The sequence below is a fragment of the Neoarius graeffei genome, chromosome 23 (assembly GCF_027579695.1).
Source record: "Neoarius graeffei isolate fNeoGra1 chromosome 23, fNeoGra1.pri, whole genome shotgun sequence".
In the NCBI taxonomy this organism is placed as follows: Eukaryota; Metazoa; Chordata; class Actinopteri; order Siluriformes; family Ariidae; genus Neoarius; species Neoarius graeffei.
In genome coordinates this window covers 25,453,118-25,468,519 of record NC_083591.1, presented here as the reverse complement: position 1 = coordinate 25,468,519, position 15,402 = coordinate 25,453,118, and the positions used below count along the sequence as shown (strand labels likewise).

The following is a 15,402-nucleotide window of genomic DNA, read 5'->3' as shown; positions in this document are numbered from 1 at the left end:
ACAAAGTCGACACAAAGAGACCAAGATCTACACGCCGCCACTCTCACTCTTCTCCAGACTGCTCAGCCTGGACCTAGAGGACGAGGTCGAAGTAGGGGCTGAGACAGGACGACCTGGAGTGACTCGTCCTGGATAAAAGGTGCAACCTGCTACAACTGCAATCAAAAGGGACACATTGTCTCCACAGTAGCAGGCAGAGGCCCTGTGAGGAGTACAGCAAAGCAGACTGATGGGCGGACTCTGGGAACGGGCCCCACACAGAGAACAGGGGAGGTAACACGCACACACCTGATGATACACATACACATAGACAGGAGCATTCACATAACGTTAAACACATTAGTAGCAGCACCTGCATGCAACAGCAAGACTACACAGAAACGCCCGATATACCAGTCCAAATAAATACACCTGAAGTTGCATTAAGTTTGTTAAAATACACAACTACTCCCTTTTCTAAACTCCCTTGTATGCCCCTCACTGTGTGTGGGCATGTGTTAGCCTTTTAAGTAGATTCTGGAGCAGCACACTCAGTGATACAACATGGGGTACTTCCAGTAGACCCACCGCTCAGCTCAAATTCTATTCAGACAGTGGGCATCTCAGGACGACCTGTAACCGAAACTTTCTCGGTCAACCTCCCGTGTGAAAGCGAGGGAGGAATAGTTACGTCCCACTCATTTCTCATCTCACATACATGTCCAGTGAATTTGTTAGCACATGATTTAATGTGCAAATTAGGAGTAAATCTCATGTCCACTCCAGATGGGCTAACCACTGAAGTAAGTGAAATGTGCGGTGTGCAGTATGGGTTTGGAAGCCCCCTGTATGTGTATGTCTGGCGGCTCTGCTCAGATCAGATCACACAAACTCCAAAACACCTTGTACAGCTCGCATGCTTGAACACCTTATCAGTTGACACAGATTATATGAAAGAGGAAGATTTGCATTGTACAGCACATGTTCACCAAGGGCAAGATGTAGAGTTTGAAAAGACTTGGTTTGCAGACCCCATGCATGTGAAAGATTGACCCTCAAAACTATATATTGGTCTAAACATTATTGCGCTGTGCAGGTCCATTTTACTCGTTGTCCAAACAGCTGCATCAATGTTCATCGCAGTGTTCTCAAACATGTTATACGCGGCCTCGTGTCAGAGGACTTTGAGGTCGGCTGCTGCCAACATGATTTCTTTGACATCATTAATTCTATATCCCATGTCTCATTACCAAGGCCACGAGCCGCCCATTGGAAAGACGTGGGGAAGTGGGTCAGGAAGTGTGCAGTCGATGGCAATGAATGGTCCCAAACAGAGGACCCTAGTGTGTTGTTTTGTCAAAGGCTTGGGGTCTACAAACAAAGTCATGCTATGTGTGTGTATGTTAAGCGCAGCGTAATATTAGCCACTGATGACCAGGGTCCTGGGGACCCCAGCCGTAGTGGCCTGTTTGTCTCTGTTTCCACAGGCATAACTCCAGCAGAGGTGCAGCCCAAATTGGCAGGAGTTCCAAATTCCGTTTGGGCAAAGGGTAAACATGATGTGGGCCTAATAAAGAATGCTGAACCAGTGGTGATCACCCCCAAATCAGATTTCAGGCCTAAACAGACCCAGTACCCACTCAAACCAGAAGCAATTGCAGGTATAAAACCGGTCTTTGATTCGTTGCTGAAGGCAGATGTAATTGTTCCTTGCCAGGACTCTCCAGTGCGCACTCCTATTTTTCCAGTTAAGAAGGCAAGAAAACCGTCCCAGCCCGATGAGTGGAGGTTTGTCCAAGATCTGCAAGCAGTCAATGCTGCGGCTGTCCCGCGCGCGCCTGACGTCCTTAAAGAGCGCTCTGCAGACCACACCCACTCTGGGACTGCCTGACCCCAATAAACCATTTTGTTCAAAGTGTAGATGAAAAGAAGGGTTTTATGACCTCTGTTCTTTTGCAGAAACATGGGGATAGATTGAGACCTGTAGCCTACTTCTCCGGCAGGCTGGATCCAGTGGCGGCTGGACTTCCTGTTTGCCTGTGTGCAGTTGCTGCAGTTGAAAAGGCGGTAACTGCCTCCAGAAATATTGTGGGGTATTCTAACCTCACCCTTTTGGTCCCACATGCTGTCTCCCTGCTTCTGTTGGAGAAAAAGACGTCACATTTGTCAGCACAGAGATGGTTGAAGTATAACACTGTCATACTTGATATGCCTAACATCACTGTGAAACGTTGTACTGTTCTGAATCCTGCCTCTCTTCTCCCTACAGAGGACGATGGAGAGCCACATAACTGTGTAGCTCTCACTAACGATTTTTGTTCCCCCAGGGCAGACTTAAAGAGCGACCCTTTGGAAAATCCAGACATGATCCTCTATGTGGATGGTTCAGCCTCCAGAGACCCAGAGACGGGAAAGAACAAAGTAGGTTTTGCCATAGTCTCAGATCACGAGGTCCTCAAGGCGTCGTGTCTGCCCTCAAACCTGTCAGCACAGGCCGCAGAGCTCTGTGCCCTTATCGAGACATGCAAATTGGCTGCAGGGTGATCTGTCAATATTTTTACGTACAGTAGGTACACGTTTGGCGTTGTGCACGATTTTGGCACTATTTGGAAACATAGAAATTTTCTCACTAGCACAGGATCTCCCATTGCACATCATAAACTGGTCTCTGAGTTGTTGGATGCTGTTCTACTCCCTAGAGCCATTGCTGTGTGTAAGTGTGCTGCCCATACTAACAATACTGATCTTGTTTCTCAAGGGAATGCCAGGGCGGACGCGGCAGCTAAGTGTGCAGTCTCGGCTTCCAGTTCACCCTCTAACCTTGCTTTTCCTCAGGTTTCTACCCCTTGTTTACAGCTAGCGGACCTTCAGAGCACTGCCACCCAGGACGAGAGACGAGTCTGGAAACAGGCGGGCTGTATCCTTGCAAACTCGGTCTGGGTTTGTCCCTCGGGCCGTCCCTGTCTACCAAAATACATGTTCCCTTTCTATGCAAAATTGGCACATGGGCTCACCCATGTGTCAAAAGGGGGGATGGTAGCAGAAGTAACAAAGAGATGGTTCACAAAGGGGTTTTCAAATTATGCTGCAAAATTTTGCAAGCAATGCTTGATATGTGCACAACATAATGCAGGTCAAGGTATCAGACTAACTCAAGCAGCACACCCAATACCAGACAAACCATTTGATCACCTCCAAATGGACTTTATTGAACTGACACCTAGTGAAGGGAAAAGGTACTGCCTGGTAATAGTTGACATGTTTTCAAAATGGGTAGAAGTATTCCCCACAGCTAAACAAGACTCAGAGGCAGTAGTCAAAGCACTCCTGAGAGATGTAATTCCTAGGTGGGGTATACCTAGCAAAATCTCAAGTGACAATGGAACACCCTTTGTTAATGCAGCCCTAAAGAAAATAGGAGCATTCCTAGGGATAGACCTGAAACAACATTGTGCCTATCATCCTGCCAGTGCGGGAGCAGTAGAGAGGGAAAATGGGTCACTTAAAAATAAACTAAGCAAAGCTTGTGCAGAAACAGGGCTAGGATGGACAAAGGTCCTCCCTGTAGCACTCACACAAATGAGGATGCAAACTAGGCCTAAACATGGGTTAAGCCCATTCGAAATTCTATTTGGACGAGTACCCAACACGGGGATAGGGCTAGCTCAAGGAACACTGCTGGACACCACACTGTGTGATGATGCAATGTTGAATTACTGTGCAACGTTGTCCTCTGCTTTGAAATCTATCCACAAACAGGTAAAAGAAGCACTTCCCAAACCCGCTGAGGGACCTCTGCACGATCTACAACCAGGGGATTGGATCGTGGTGAAGGATTTCCGACGAACCAAGTGGAACAAGCCACGGTGGAATAGCCCATTCCAGGTCCTGCTCACGACCCCAATGGCAGTGAAGGTCACAGGCAGAGTGACGTGGATCCACGCTAGCCGCTGTAGGAGGGTTCCTGAACCGGCTGAGCAGGAGGAAAAGAAGGCCTAAGTGACCAGACGCTGACTAAAGCTCGTGAGGAAGAAAGGCATCACTGCATGGAACAGTGCGAGTATCACATCAATCACGCACGCACCCTCAATAGGGAAGAGTATTTCAGTGTCTAGCTGATAGATAAGTCTAGGGTTTTGAGTTTCCTCCAAGTCCCGGTGAGGTGGGACGAGGGCTGATAGGGCGTGCCCGCCCTCTGAGCACCAATACACGTCAAGAAGGGCAAGGGTTAACTCGGTAACATCATTGAGGCACTGAACAAGATGCGCAAGGTTGAACAATCACGAGCAGATGAACATGGAGGAGTTGAAGACAACTGATCGTGTTGGTTTAGTGGATGGAAGACTCTAATTCTATCCACCATACCAGTCCTGGGCTTAGTGATTGTGATGTTATGTTTGCTCCCTGTTCTCTGTCAATGTTGTATGTCTGTGTTTCAGAGGCAGCTGACAAATATTGGTTACCAGATGGTGAAAATAGACTCAGATGACTTGCCTGACTGGCCTCCAAACTCAGATGAAGACTACAACCCACCATTCGATGACATCAGCACAGTTGACATGAAACTAGTCCTGACTTAAAACATTTTCATTATGATTGTTTCCTGTTCTATTGTTTCCTGATCTATGTATATGGCTTGCTAGCATTAACATAAGACCTCTATGTCTTATAAAAACAGCCTTAGCATTATCCCTGTACACTCAATGACGTGTTAAGTCGAATCTCTCTGAGAACTCTTATCACTGAAACTGTGTACAGTTCTTTTCTTTCCTTTTAGTAATTTATCCTATAGGATAAAAAGGGGGGAATGTGAGGGAATTTTTAATGGATGAACATTATTATTCTCTGTGTTTCTGTGTGTTGAGCTCAAGTGGCCTATACTGAGAAAGATGTTTTTTCCTATGTTGTAATCGCTTTTCTGTGGCCTTGGTGGTAATGAGCAGGGTGCTTGAGTTCATCCTAGCTTGCATCTTCTCATGATGTAACCACCTTTCCTGACCTTGGTGGTGATAAGCAGGGTGCCTGAGTTCTCATAACTACGCATCCGCCCGCACGCCAGGTGCACGCTCTAACAAAGCTTCATAGAAAATCTTGAGCCAATCACGTGAAGACACAAGCAGTGAGCGAATGCTTTCAGAGTATAATAGATAACATTCCTAAAACACAACTCAGAGTGCGCGTACTCTCGGCATCATCAGAAGTGGTGTCTTCTATTCTTCTCTTTCCTTTCCTATTTTATATATCTTTATATGATCTACTATAATAAATGACTGAAAAGACAACTATTAAGCGCTCTGAAGTGTTTATTAGAAATTTCCATTACATTATAGGCCTACATTTTATTCACTGACTAAAATAATTGATAATAATTATAATAGTTTTTCAAACATTATTTAGATTTTGGCTTCCATACTCTTGTAGTTCTGGAAATCCTTTAGTTCACAAAATGGACTTGGGTGAAACACTAGATAGTTCACAAGATCGATGTATGTCACATGCGGCAACAAGCTGGGGTCAGCTTTCCATTCCTTCTCACTAACAGTGTATGGATCTACATTCCCAATGAAACGTACCTTCTCAGCATAACGCTCCCGTGCCTGCTTATCCAAACTTTCACAGTAGTGCTCCATCACTTCAGATGTCTAAATTCTTAAAAAATCCAAGCTTCTAAGCCCTCTAACGCGGAAACGAATCGGTGAATGTGTACTCTATGATGTGTACTCTATGAGCGCTCTGGAGTGAGTGACTTCCAAGATGGCCGCGCAGACCGCAGTGTTACTATTTTTAGCATCATCTCGGAGCACTCTATTCAAAATATGTCTGAACAATAATATATGCACCTTGCCATGCTACTGTGTTAAACGTACATTTATGTTAACTACTTCATAGAGTTTTATAACTAGTCTCCCAGAGTTATCAACTTTGATTGGATCACTGTCAGACCCACATAACTTGATCAGGCAACTGAATGCTCAGAGGCAATGTTTCGTTATACTTTAGATAATGTAGCTCCACTTAAAAGAAAAATGATTAGAGAGAAAAAATTAGCACCCTGGTATAATGATTACACTCGCACTTTAAAACAGACTACTCAAAAATTAGAACGTAAATGGCGTCAAACAAAATTGGTAGTATTCAAATTAACATGGAAGGAGAGCCTCCTGAAGTACAGAAAAGCTGCTAGATCAACATATCCCTCCACCCTAATAGAGGATAAAAATAATCCTAGATTCCTATTTAATACTGTAGCAAAATTAACGAGGAAAAAGACCACTATAGACACAGGCACACCTGCAATATGTAGTAGCAACGACTTCATTAATTTTTTCAATGACAAAAGGTTAAAACCGAAACTGCACAAATGTAAAATTAACAGATTGAAAAACTGATCAATGATTTTAATGATGAACAGTTATTTTGATTTCTACTCAGCATGATGTAAAGTGCAGAGGGTGAGCTGCTGAACCCAGGTGCCATTATCATGCTAAAAAGCAGGTAGAGTGGGAATTTTTTGCCTCATATAACATCAGGCTATAAACAGGGATGAGAATGGGACATTTAAAAAAAACTCTGAAATGCCTGGCCGGTCTAGGGGGCATTTGCCCAATTCACAATCCCCCTTTCCCATATATATATATATATATATATATATATATATATATATATATATATATATATATATATATATATATATATATTCAAATTCAGTGATGGTTTAAATCGTTTATAAACTTATATTATATAATAGGAGTTGCCAGAGCAAGGGAGGTTCTCCAGTACAGGGAATCTAAGGATCCAAAGGTTGCTCAAGCTGGCATCAAGGTGAGGACAGGCAGAAGGTGGAAGGCGCAAGAGGTGGTGGACCAGGCAGAAGCTCGGCTGTTCCACAAAGAGCTTGTGGGATCTGTGGCGATCGGTCGGGCAGGACTGGGAACCATACTAACAACTCACCTCAGCAGGCTTAAGGGTAAGGAAAGGCGGGACCGGGTCCTACTCGAGGTGCGGGCTGGAGTCGAAGAGCAGCGTGCAAGCCAGTGGGTGGGGCTAAGGCAGCAAGGCGCATGGACTAGATGGGAGGAAGCCATGGACAGGAAGATCTCGTGGCCGGAGTTGTGGAGGGCTCAACCGCTCCACATAAAATTCCTCATCCAGTCTGTCTACGATGTCCTGCCCAGCCTGTCAAACCTCTTCCTTTGGGGCAAGGGTGAAATTCCATCATGTACCTTGTGCCAGGGAAAGGGAACTCTGGAGCACATCCTCAGCAGCTGTCCTAAAGCACTTGGAGATGGTCGCTATCATTGGCACCACGACCAGGTGCTGAAGGCAGTTGCTGAGTCCATCCACTCTGCCATTGACCACAGCAAGTGCTTGCAACCACTGAGGCATGGAATAACATTCGTAAGAGCTGGGGAACAACCTCCTCCCCAACCAAAGGCCCAAACAGGACTTCTGGGAACAGTGAAGGACTGGCAGCTAAGGGTGGACCTAGGAAAACAGCTAAAGTTCCCTGAAAACATCATGGAAACCAGCCTGAGACCAGACATCGTCCTACACTCAGAGTCTTCCAAGCAGGTCATCATGTTGGAGCTGACGGTGCCCTGGGAGGAGAGAATGGAGGAAGCCAGCGGGAGAAAGAGGGAGAAGTATGCCAAGCTGGTGGAGGACTGCCGCAATAGGGGGTGGCATGCAAGATGCTTGCCCATTGAGGTCGGGGGAAGGGGCTTTGCAGGGAAGTCACTCTGCAGGGCCTACAGTCTCCTAGGCATCACAGGGGCACGCAAGAGGAGAGCCATCTGCTCAGCTTCAGAGGCCGCTGAGAAAGCATCGCGATGGCTGAGGATACAGAGGGACAAGGCGTGGATGAGCGCTTCTTGGACACAGGCCGGGAACTGATCACTCCTGGTCGGGTCGCCTGGGTGAGGGGGTCTGAAGTTGAAAGACTCGAAACCCCCCGTGACCCCAGGTACTACCACTGATGATGTGTCCAAGATTCTGCATCACAAGATGTATCTAACAACTATATAAATATATATATATATATATATATATATATATATATATATATATATATATATATATATATATATATATGTTGCAAGGATGGATGGCGGTGGAGCAGACAGAGAGCCGGAAAACTTCTTCCTCCAAAAATCTATTTTTAATTTTTTCTATTTTCAAAACTTTTCTTAAAATAGTGCAAATATTTACAGTGTGCCAACCAAAGGTTCAAATTGGCAAAAAGAAAACTATACAAACAAAATAAGAAAAACACAAAAATAAAGAGGCTTCAAGTTTGCCAGACTAAATCAAAAAGACCCTGAACAAAACTATTAGTCAGCCAAACCACAGTACCTTCAAACAAGACGTTCCAACCACAACTGAGGCTCTGGAGCTACTGCAGAGCTTACATACCCACAGCCCCTCCCACAGTAGAGCCCAAATTGCAAAATTAATCAATCAACTAAATAATGACATCCTAAATACAAAATAACAATTTAAAGAAACAAACACAAAATATACAACCATCCAAAATAATTTTCATTAACCAAAAACCCCTCAGTGCATAGTAAAATACATGTTTCCCCAACACCAGTAAAACACCCCCATTAAAATAGTCTGTTCTACCAAACACCCACGAAACCCCTCCATAACAAGCCAATGGTACAGTCCCTCGGTTTCTCACAACAGGCAGGAAGTATGTGGAGTTCGCGTGATGAGTTACTAAAAACTGTTTTGTGTTATAAAAATGCTAGAACTAAATAAACTTGAAGTTAGCAGTAACCGGTTTGTACGTGTGTTTCCTAGACCATAGACAATGCTTAACAGATGGGAGATGAAAATGCTTAGAAATGTGTGATGCGTTTTACATATGAGTGGAGCCAAACAAATGTTACTAGAATGCCGGTAGGCCTTTCCCTGCACTCGTAACAAATGCTGCTCTCGTTAGAAACTATGGCAAACGGTGGAGTATGAAATGCTTGAAAACCAGTAATACCCATACAGAAACCAGCAACTGTTTGACGTGAAATGAACATGCAACTCACAGCGACAGGTCAGCCAAGATGTTTGAACGTTGCCGGCAGATTGCTGCCTGTGCGCTTGCGTGAGAGGTGTGTGTGTGTGTGGTGTGCGCGCGCGCGAGCGTCACGGCTCACTCCGTGACATACATATATATCGTGAGCGATAATGGAGGTAACCGTAACGATATATTAGATTCCTATCTTTGACAATTTAAGTAAAACGTACCTTTGTGCTTTTTTGTTTTGATGTGCTCCTGGATGTTTCTAGCTCCTCTGTTTCCATAATTGATCATATCTGAGCACAGAATACACAGAACCTTTCCCGGCACGTCCACTTTTTGGATATGTTCCGTCAGGCACGTCGTCACAGTTTGTGTCCCTATCTGCACGGTAACGCTACTACCGAGCCATGCCCATCAGAAACAGTTCTTATCCCGTTTGATTTATCGATTTCCCTGGCACGATCCTCATTTTTGCGGTCCAAAACTTTCGCCATATTGGTGAAGTAACTTTGAAAACTAACCAAAATAACTAGAACTTAAGAAGTGATCAAAACCGTGTACGTGTAGCTTGTTTCTCCATGAATTGTAGAAGTGAGATGAAATTAGCGCCAAAACGTTGCCAGAAATCGTCGTGAGTTGTCGTTAGCATAAATATTGAAGAAAGCAATGACGATTTCCGTTATCACAGCTGCAACTAATTTTGCGATGAGCATTGCCGAAAGATGCTGGCGGATGGTCGGTCGGTCCTGCCTGCTTGTGCCACCACAAGCCTCGCCTCGCGCCGAACCCTACCCCCTGAAATTTTCTCAACGGATTTACACGTTTCACAAAAATGACATTTTCAGCGGGAAAAACTCAGAATTCCGGAGATCCGCGGAAAATTCTCATCCCTGTATTAAAAGAAGCTTTTTCACCCACTCCTGGGGAATGAGTGAACCTTTCTGACATTCTGAGATTATTTTGCTTTGTTTTATTTATTCAAATCAGTATGTTAACCAAATTAGGGAAATCATAACAGTAAATACTGTGAAACCATATAGTCAAAAATTGTGATTCTTTTTTTCTGGTGTATTAATTTTTGCTTTGTCACTTGAAGAATATCCCAATCTCTAGCTGTGATTTTTGTTTTAGTCACTAGAGTCTGACTTTAAAGTCAGAAAGAGGGGGAATGTGGTGATTTTGTATCCTAAATGTAACCATGCACACACATGCCTTGATGTCATCATACAAGCAATAATTTGGTCTATGATAATTGTATTTTGATTCATACGTAACCACACACACCTTAATGTAATCACAAATGTATTTTGATTCATATAAAAACACACACACACACACACACACACACACACACACACAGATTTCATTTTATGCTTAATATATATTAATTTTATATATTATATATATTTTATTATTATCTTATATATTTATACATTTAATATATTAATATTAAAGCCAAGTATGCTGATTTTAGGGAAAGAATAAATGAAGTTAATTCTATTAAAAGTAATAATAAATTGATTTATGAATTATTATAATTACAGTAAAATACAGTAAAGACAGAGATTGTTTATACTGAAAGGTTTTCTTCTGCTAAATCACAGGCCTATTTAAAAGTATATTATCCTTATTCCAGTGCCTGCAGCATGATCATATGTTGTGAGCCAAGGCCATGTTGCATTAATTAAGCAACTGTTCATTCTGGAGTGTTTTGCATGCTAATGTAATACATCGTATCAAGTTATTCTGAATCGGGTATTGTTACAACACAAATTCTACAGCTGCAATGTGCATTATTTTTTAAAATCCTATGTTGTGGTATACTGGCCAAGGCCACGATTGTACCCTGTCGAGTGTTGTACTCATTTGCACCTGCAACTTGTATCAATCTTCAAGCTGATTTGACTAGTCATTTTGAATCATGTATTGTACACTCTGAATACTGTATTGTTCACGACGTTTCACTTCTTATCATATGTTTTGATTCTCTCTTAATGGACCATTCATACTGGAAAATTTGGCTCAGTTGATACAAAATATGGGAAGCGTGAGATGGACTGCCCAACAGAAAAATGTTGAAGTGGTATGACATGACAGGTTAACCAATGAGATTATTTGTATACACTGTGTTATTTTGAAACTGTATAAAATGAGAACTTTGTGATTTTGAGTCGGTTCACTCTTCAGACCAAACTCAGCTTTTGTTAATTGATTTAATAAAAGTCTAAACTTTTCTGCAACCTCTTTGACTTTGAATCATTTTTGCTTGGGAGAGTTTAAGTTTTGAGAGTTTCCACGACACTGTCAGCTGTCCAATTATAGGCCAATATCAAACCTCCCCTTCATCTCCATGATCCAAGAAAAAGCAGTGGCAGAGCAGTTATGCTCAGATCTACATAGAAATAACATCCATTAAATGTATCAATCAGGATTTAGACCTCATCATAGCACAGAGACAGCACTGGTTAAAGTGCATATTCTGGACCAATTTCATGTTTTTTTATATGAAAGTATGTCCCTTTACACACTCATCCAGAAGGGTAATTTTGCACAAGGCCATCTGTCTACAGCAGAAAAAAATATAATAACAAAACACGTCTGGAAAAATCCCAAGGGAGTCTGGAGCCAGATTTGTGATGCCACCTGCAGAAGCGCCAGCAGGCTGCGCGAGCTTTGCACAGTTTAAGTGCACAGCCTGTGTAGACCAAGCGCTCCCATTTCCCTCTCATTGTCCGGTCTTTTTGAAAACGATGAGTACTAATCCCATCAAGATTGGTGTTGCTACACCCTCCTATGATACATCTGTTAACCATTTTAATAATTACGCAATAATGTTGAAGAAATTTGCAGAAAACCACCAGGTCGTTTTCTCATTAACAAACCAGTGCTGACGTAGGATTCAGAGGGAGGCGTCCCGCAGATGATGTCACGAAAATCAATGTTTGCCGGGAAATTCAAATGCCAAGTTTTTTAGAGGCGGACCAATTTGCCTCAAATGGCTTGATTTCAACTGAATTTTTCTGGTATTGCGCAAGGTAAAAAAATTGCAGAGAACGCAGAATGTTACAGATATTTGACCAAAGTTTAATATAAAATAGGAGAATTACATTGATCTTGCTCCTGAATTTACCCGTGATATGCACTTTAAAGTAGTAAACGACCTACTGTTGGCATCTGAACAGAGCTGTATCTCCCTGCTTGTATTCTTGACCTTAGTGCAGCCTTTGACACCATTGATCATTCCATTCTCCTGGATAGACTAGAAAATGTTATGGGAGTTAAAGTGCTGATGACATGAACATGACTCTATGCAATTTCTTAAATAAACTATACAAGATGGCAAACATGTTAGATTTCTGTTATAATTATGTGAAAAGAAACTGTTGTTACGTGAATATCCAACTTTTAATTGCACAGCGCAAGAAAACTGAGTCCGTGGCTCGCGGCCATGTTGTGACAGCGGAAGAACACGCTGTGGTTCACTGGCTGTTCTACTCAATGGAAATGGCGCATGAAAACGCCGGTGAACTTTCTAATGCTAGCTCTTCAACAACCAAATACTGGTACTTTAAGCAGTGATCATGATGGCATGATTTTAGCTGATTTTAAATAAATGAGATTGATAATAATGTGAATGTTCACAACTTGTACATACAAACTCTGCAGCTTCTGATTCAGCAGCTGCGTCATACTCCGCAAAAACATCAGCAAGAACCTACAATATAAATGGAAATGCAATACACTAAGCTCAAATGACTTTTGGAAAGTATAATTTCTAAATTTTTTCTACATATTCTTGAAGTTGGTCATCGGGGTACTTGCTATCGTTCCCTAACAACACATGGCAAAGGGTAAAGTGTAGTGTTGCTACGAGTACTTGCTAAAGCCTCCGGTGGAAGATCCTCGATGTGCTGATAAGACATACAGTTCTATATAACACACAAGTGTCACGATAATCACAAAACAGATGCAAATTGTTAAAATACCTAATTTTTAAGCAATCATTTTTTGATCTCTTCCGAATAGAATCTATGATAGCCTACCCTCTTTACCCTTTGCCTCTCGTTGCTAGGCGGCAGTTACATGAAAGCCGCAAGCTTTCACAAGCAAATACATGACTGATATCACGCCGACTTTATGATTACATTTATGATTATCATGAATGTGTACTCTATGATGTGTACTCTATGAGCGCTCTGGAGCGAGTCACTTCCAAGATGGCCGCGCAGACCGCATGGTTACTATTTTTAGCATCATGTCGGAGCACTCTATAGCTCTACGTACCTTTATCTTATGTCGTTTCTCAACACATGTTCTGACAGGAGGACTGTCTTTGGAGGAGTCGGCTTGTCCCAGGCGACTGCTGGATCCGGCATAGCTACTAGTAGACCCCCTCCGGAATACTGTAGGCACTGCTGATGGCAGCAACACACGTTTATGCTGAACTGAACACCCAAGAGATTCTTTTAAGCTGGGAAGGGTGTCAAAACAATCCAAATCGAAGTGTTCAGAGCACAGGACGGATGTTGGTGAGGGCTCCCACTTGTCACGAGTGCGCCTGACTTGCTTCACCCACTTCGCATGCAGCTCGGGATCTCTGGGAAACTTGAATAAACTTACCCCATCCTTGTGGGTTTTGGAGCAAAAGCCGGCAACACAACGCAAAGGCATAATAACTATATATAATAATGTATAATAATGTATAATAAAAATACTAATAATGATAAACTGAACACCTGCCGCATCAACAACAAACTGGTAAGTTAGGAGGAAGGTTCTTTCGCTGACGTCATATAGCTCCTCCTCCTCTTTCGTCTCCTGGGTGCTGCAGCTCCGTCAAATTTGCCCAAATAGCCGCGTTTTTTTATCATAACTTGTAAAATAGGCGCCTTCGTGAATTAATATATGGATCATCGGGAATTACTTTTTATGTTATAAAACATCGCCAAAGATGTCAAAAACGTGTCATCAGCACTTTAAGGGAACAGCCCTCTCCTGGCTCAGGTCTTATTTAACTGATCATGATCAGTTTGTTGATGTAAATGGTAATTTTTCTATACATACTGAGGTGACGTATGGTGTTCCACAAGGTTCTGCCTTAGGCCCACAGCTGTTCTCTTTATACAGTGTCTTGCAAAAGTATTCATCCCCCTTGGTGTTTGTCCTGTTTCTTTGCATTACAAGCTGGACTTAAAATTGATTTTTGGGGGGTTAGCACCAATTGAGTTAGGGTAGTATCTCCCTGGGCTGTGACAGCCTGCGACTAAAATTGCGATAAAATATGCAAATTAGCTACAATTTTCACTTGGAATCAGACTGAATTGATATTCGCATATTTTATCACAATTGTTGTGTCTCCAACTAGTCGCAGGCTGTTGCAGCCCAGTGAGATACTACCCATACACTCACACTTCCTCTCTCACAGAAACTGATTTGAGAAGGGTTCGTGACGGCTTTGTGATACCAGCGACGCATTTGCGGCTATTTTGAGAGAAATTTTGTCACACAAATTTTTTGAACATGTTAAAAATTTCAGCGACGAAGGAGTGACACTTTGCGACTCATGCTAGAAAATTGAGAAGCCCCGCCAATGTTTCAAGACACTTATGAAACTCTCTCGCGAATGATGTTTGCAATTTGTCACAAGCTGTCGCAGCTCAGTGAGATACTGGCTTTACACAACATGCTTACCACTTTAAAGATGAAAATTGCTGTTTTATAGTGACATAAACAATAATTAATATGAAAAAAACAGAAATCTGGAGTGTTCATAGGTATTCGCCCCCTTTCATATGAAACCCCTAAATAAGAGCTGGTCCAACTAATTCACTTCAAAAGTCACATAATTAGTTGATTAAGATCCACCTGTGTGCAATCAAAGTTTCACATGATCAGTCACATGATGTCTGTATAAATCAGCCTGTTCTGAAAGGACCCTGACTCTGCAACACTACTAAGCAAGCAACATGAAAACCAAGGAGCACTCCAAACAGGTTAGAGACAAAGTTGTGAAGAAGTATGGATCAGGGTTGGGTTATAAAAATATCCCAAACTTTGAATATCCCAGGGAGCACCATTAAATCCATTAGAGCAAAATGGAAAGAATATGGCACCACTGCAAACCTGACTAGAGAAGGCTGCCCACCAAAACTCACAGACCGAGCAAGAAGGGCATTGATGAGAGATGCAACAAAGACACCAAAGATAACACTGAAGGAGCTGCAAAGATCTACAGTGCAGATGGGAATATCTGTCCATAGGACCACTTTAAGCTATACACTCCATAGAGTGGGGCTTTATGGAAGAGTGGCCAGAAAAAAAGCCATTGCTTAAGAAAACATGTTTGGAGTTTGCCCAACAGTATGTGGCAGACTCCCCAAACACATAGAAGAAGATTCTCT

General features: G+C 42.6%; 1 protein-coding gene across 1 annotated transcript; it reads left to right on the top strand.

The window, feature by feature from the left end:
* Positions 1–1,080: 1,080 nt before the first annotated feature.
* LOC132871636 (protein NYNRIN-like) lies at positions 1,081–5,233 on the top strand. Its single transcript, XM_060905964.1, has 2 exons — positions 1,081–1,640; positions 1,728–5,233. Exon 2 carries the CDS (start codon positions 2,956–2,958, stop codon positions 3,976–3,978), a length of 1,023 nt encoding a protein of 340 aa, XP_060761947.1. The 5' UTR covers positions 1,081–1,640; positions 1,728–2,955; the 3' UTR covers positions 3,979–5,233.
* The last annotated feature ends 10,169 nt before the right edge of the window (positions 5,234–15,402 follow it).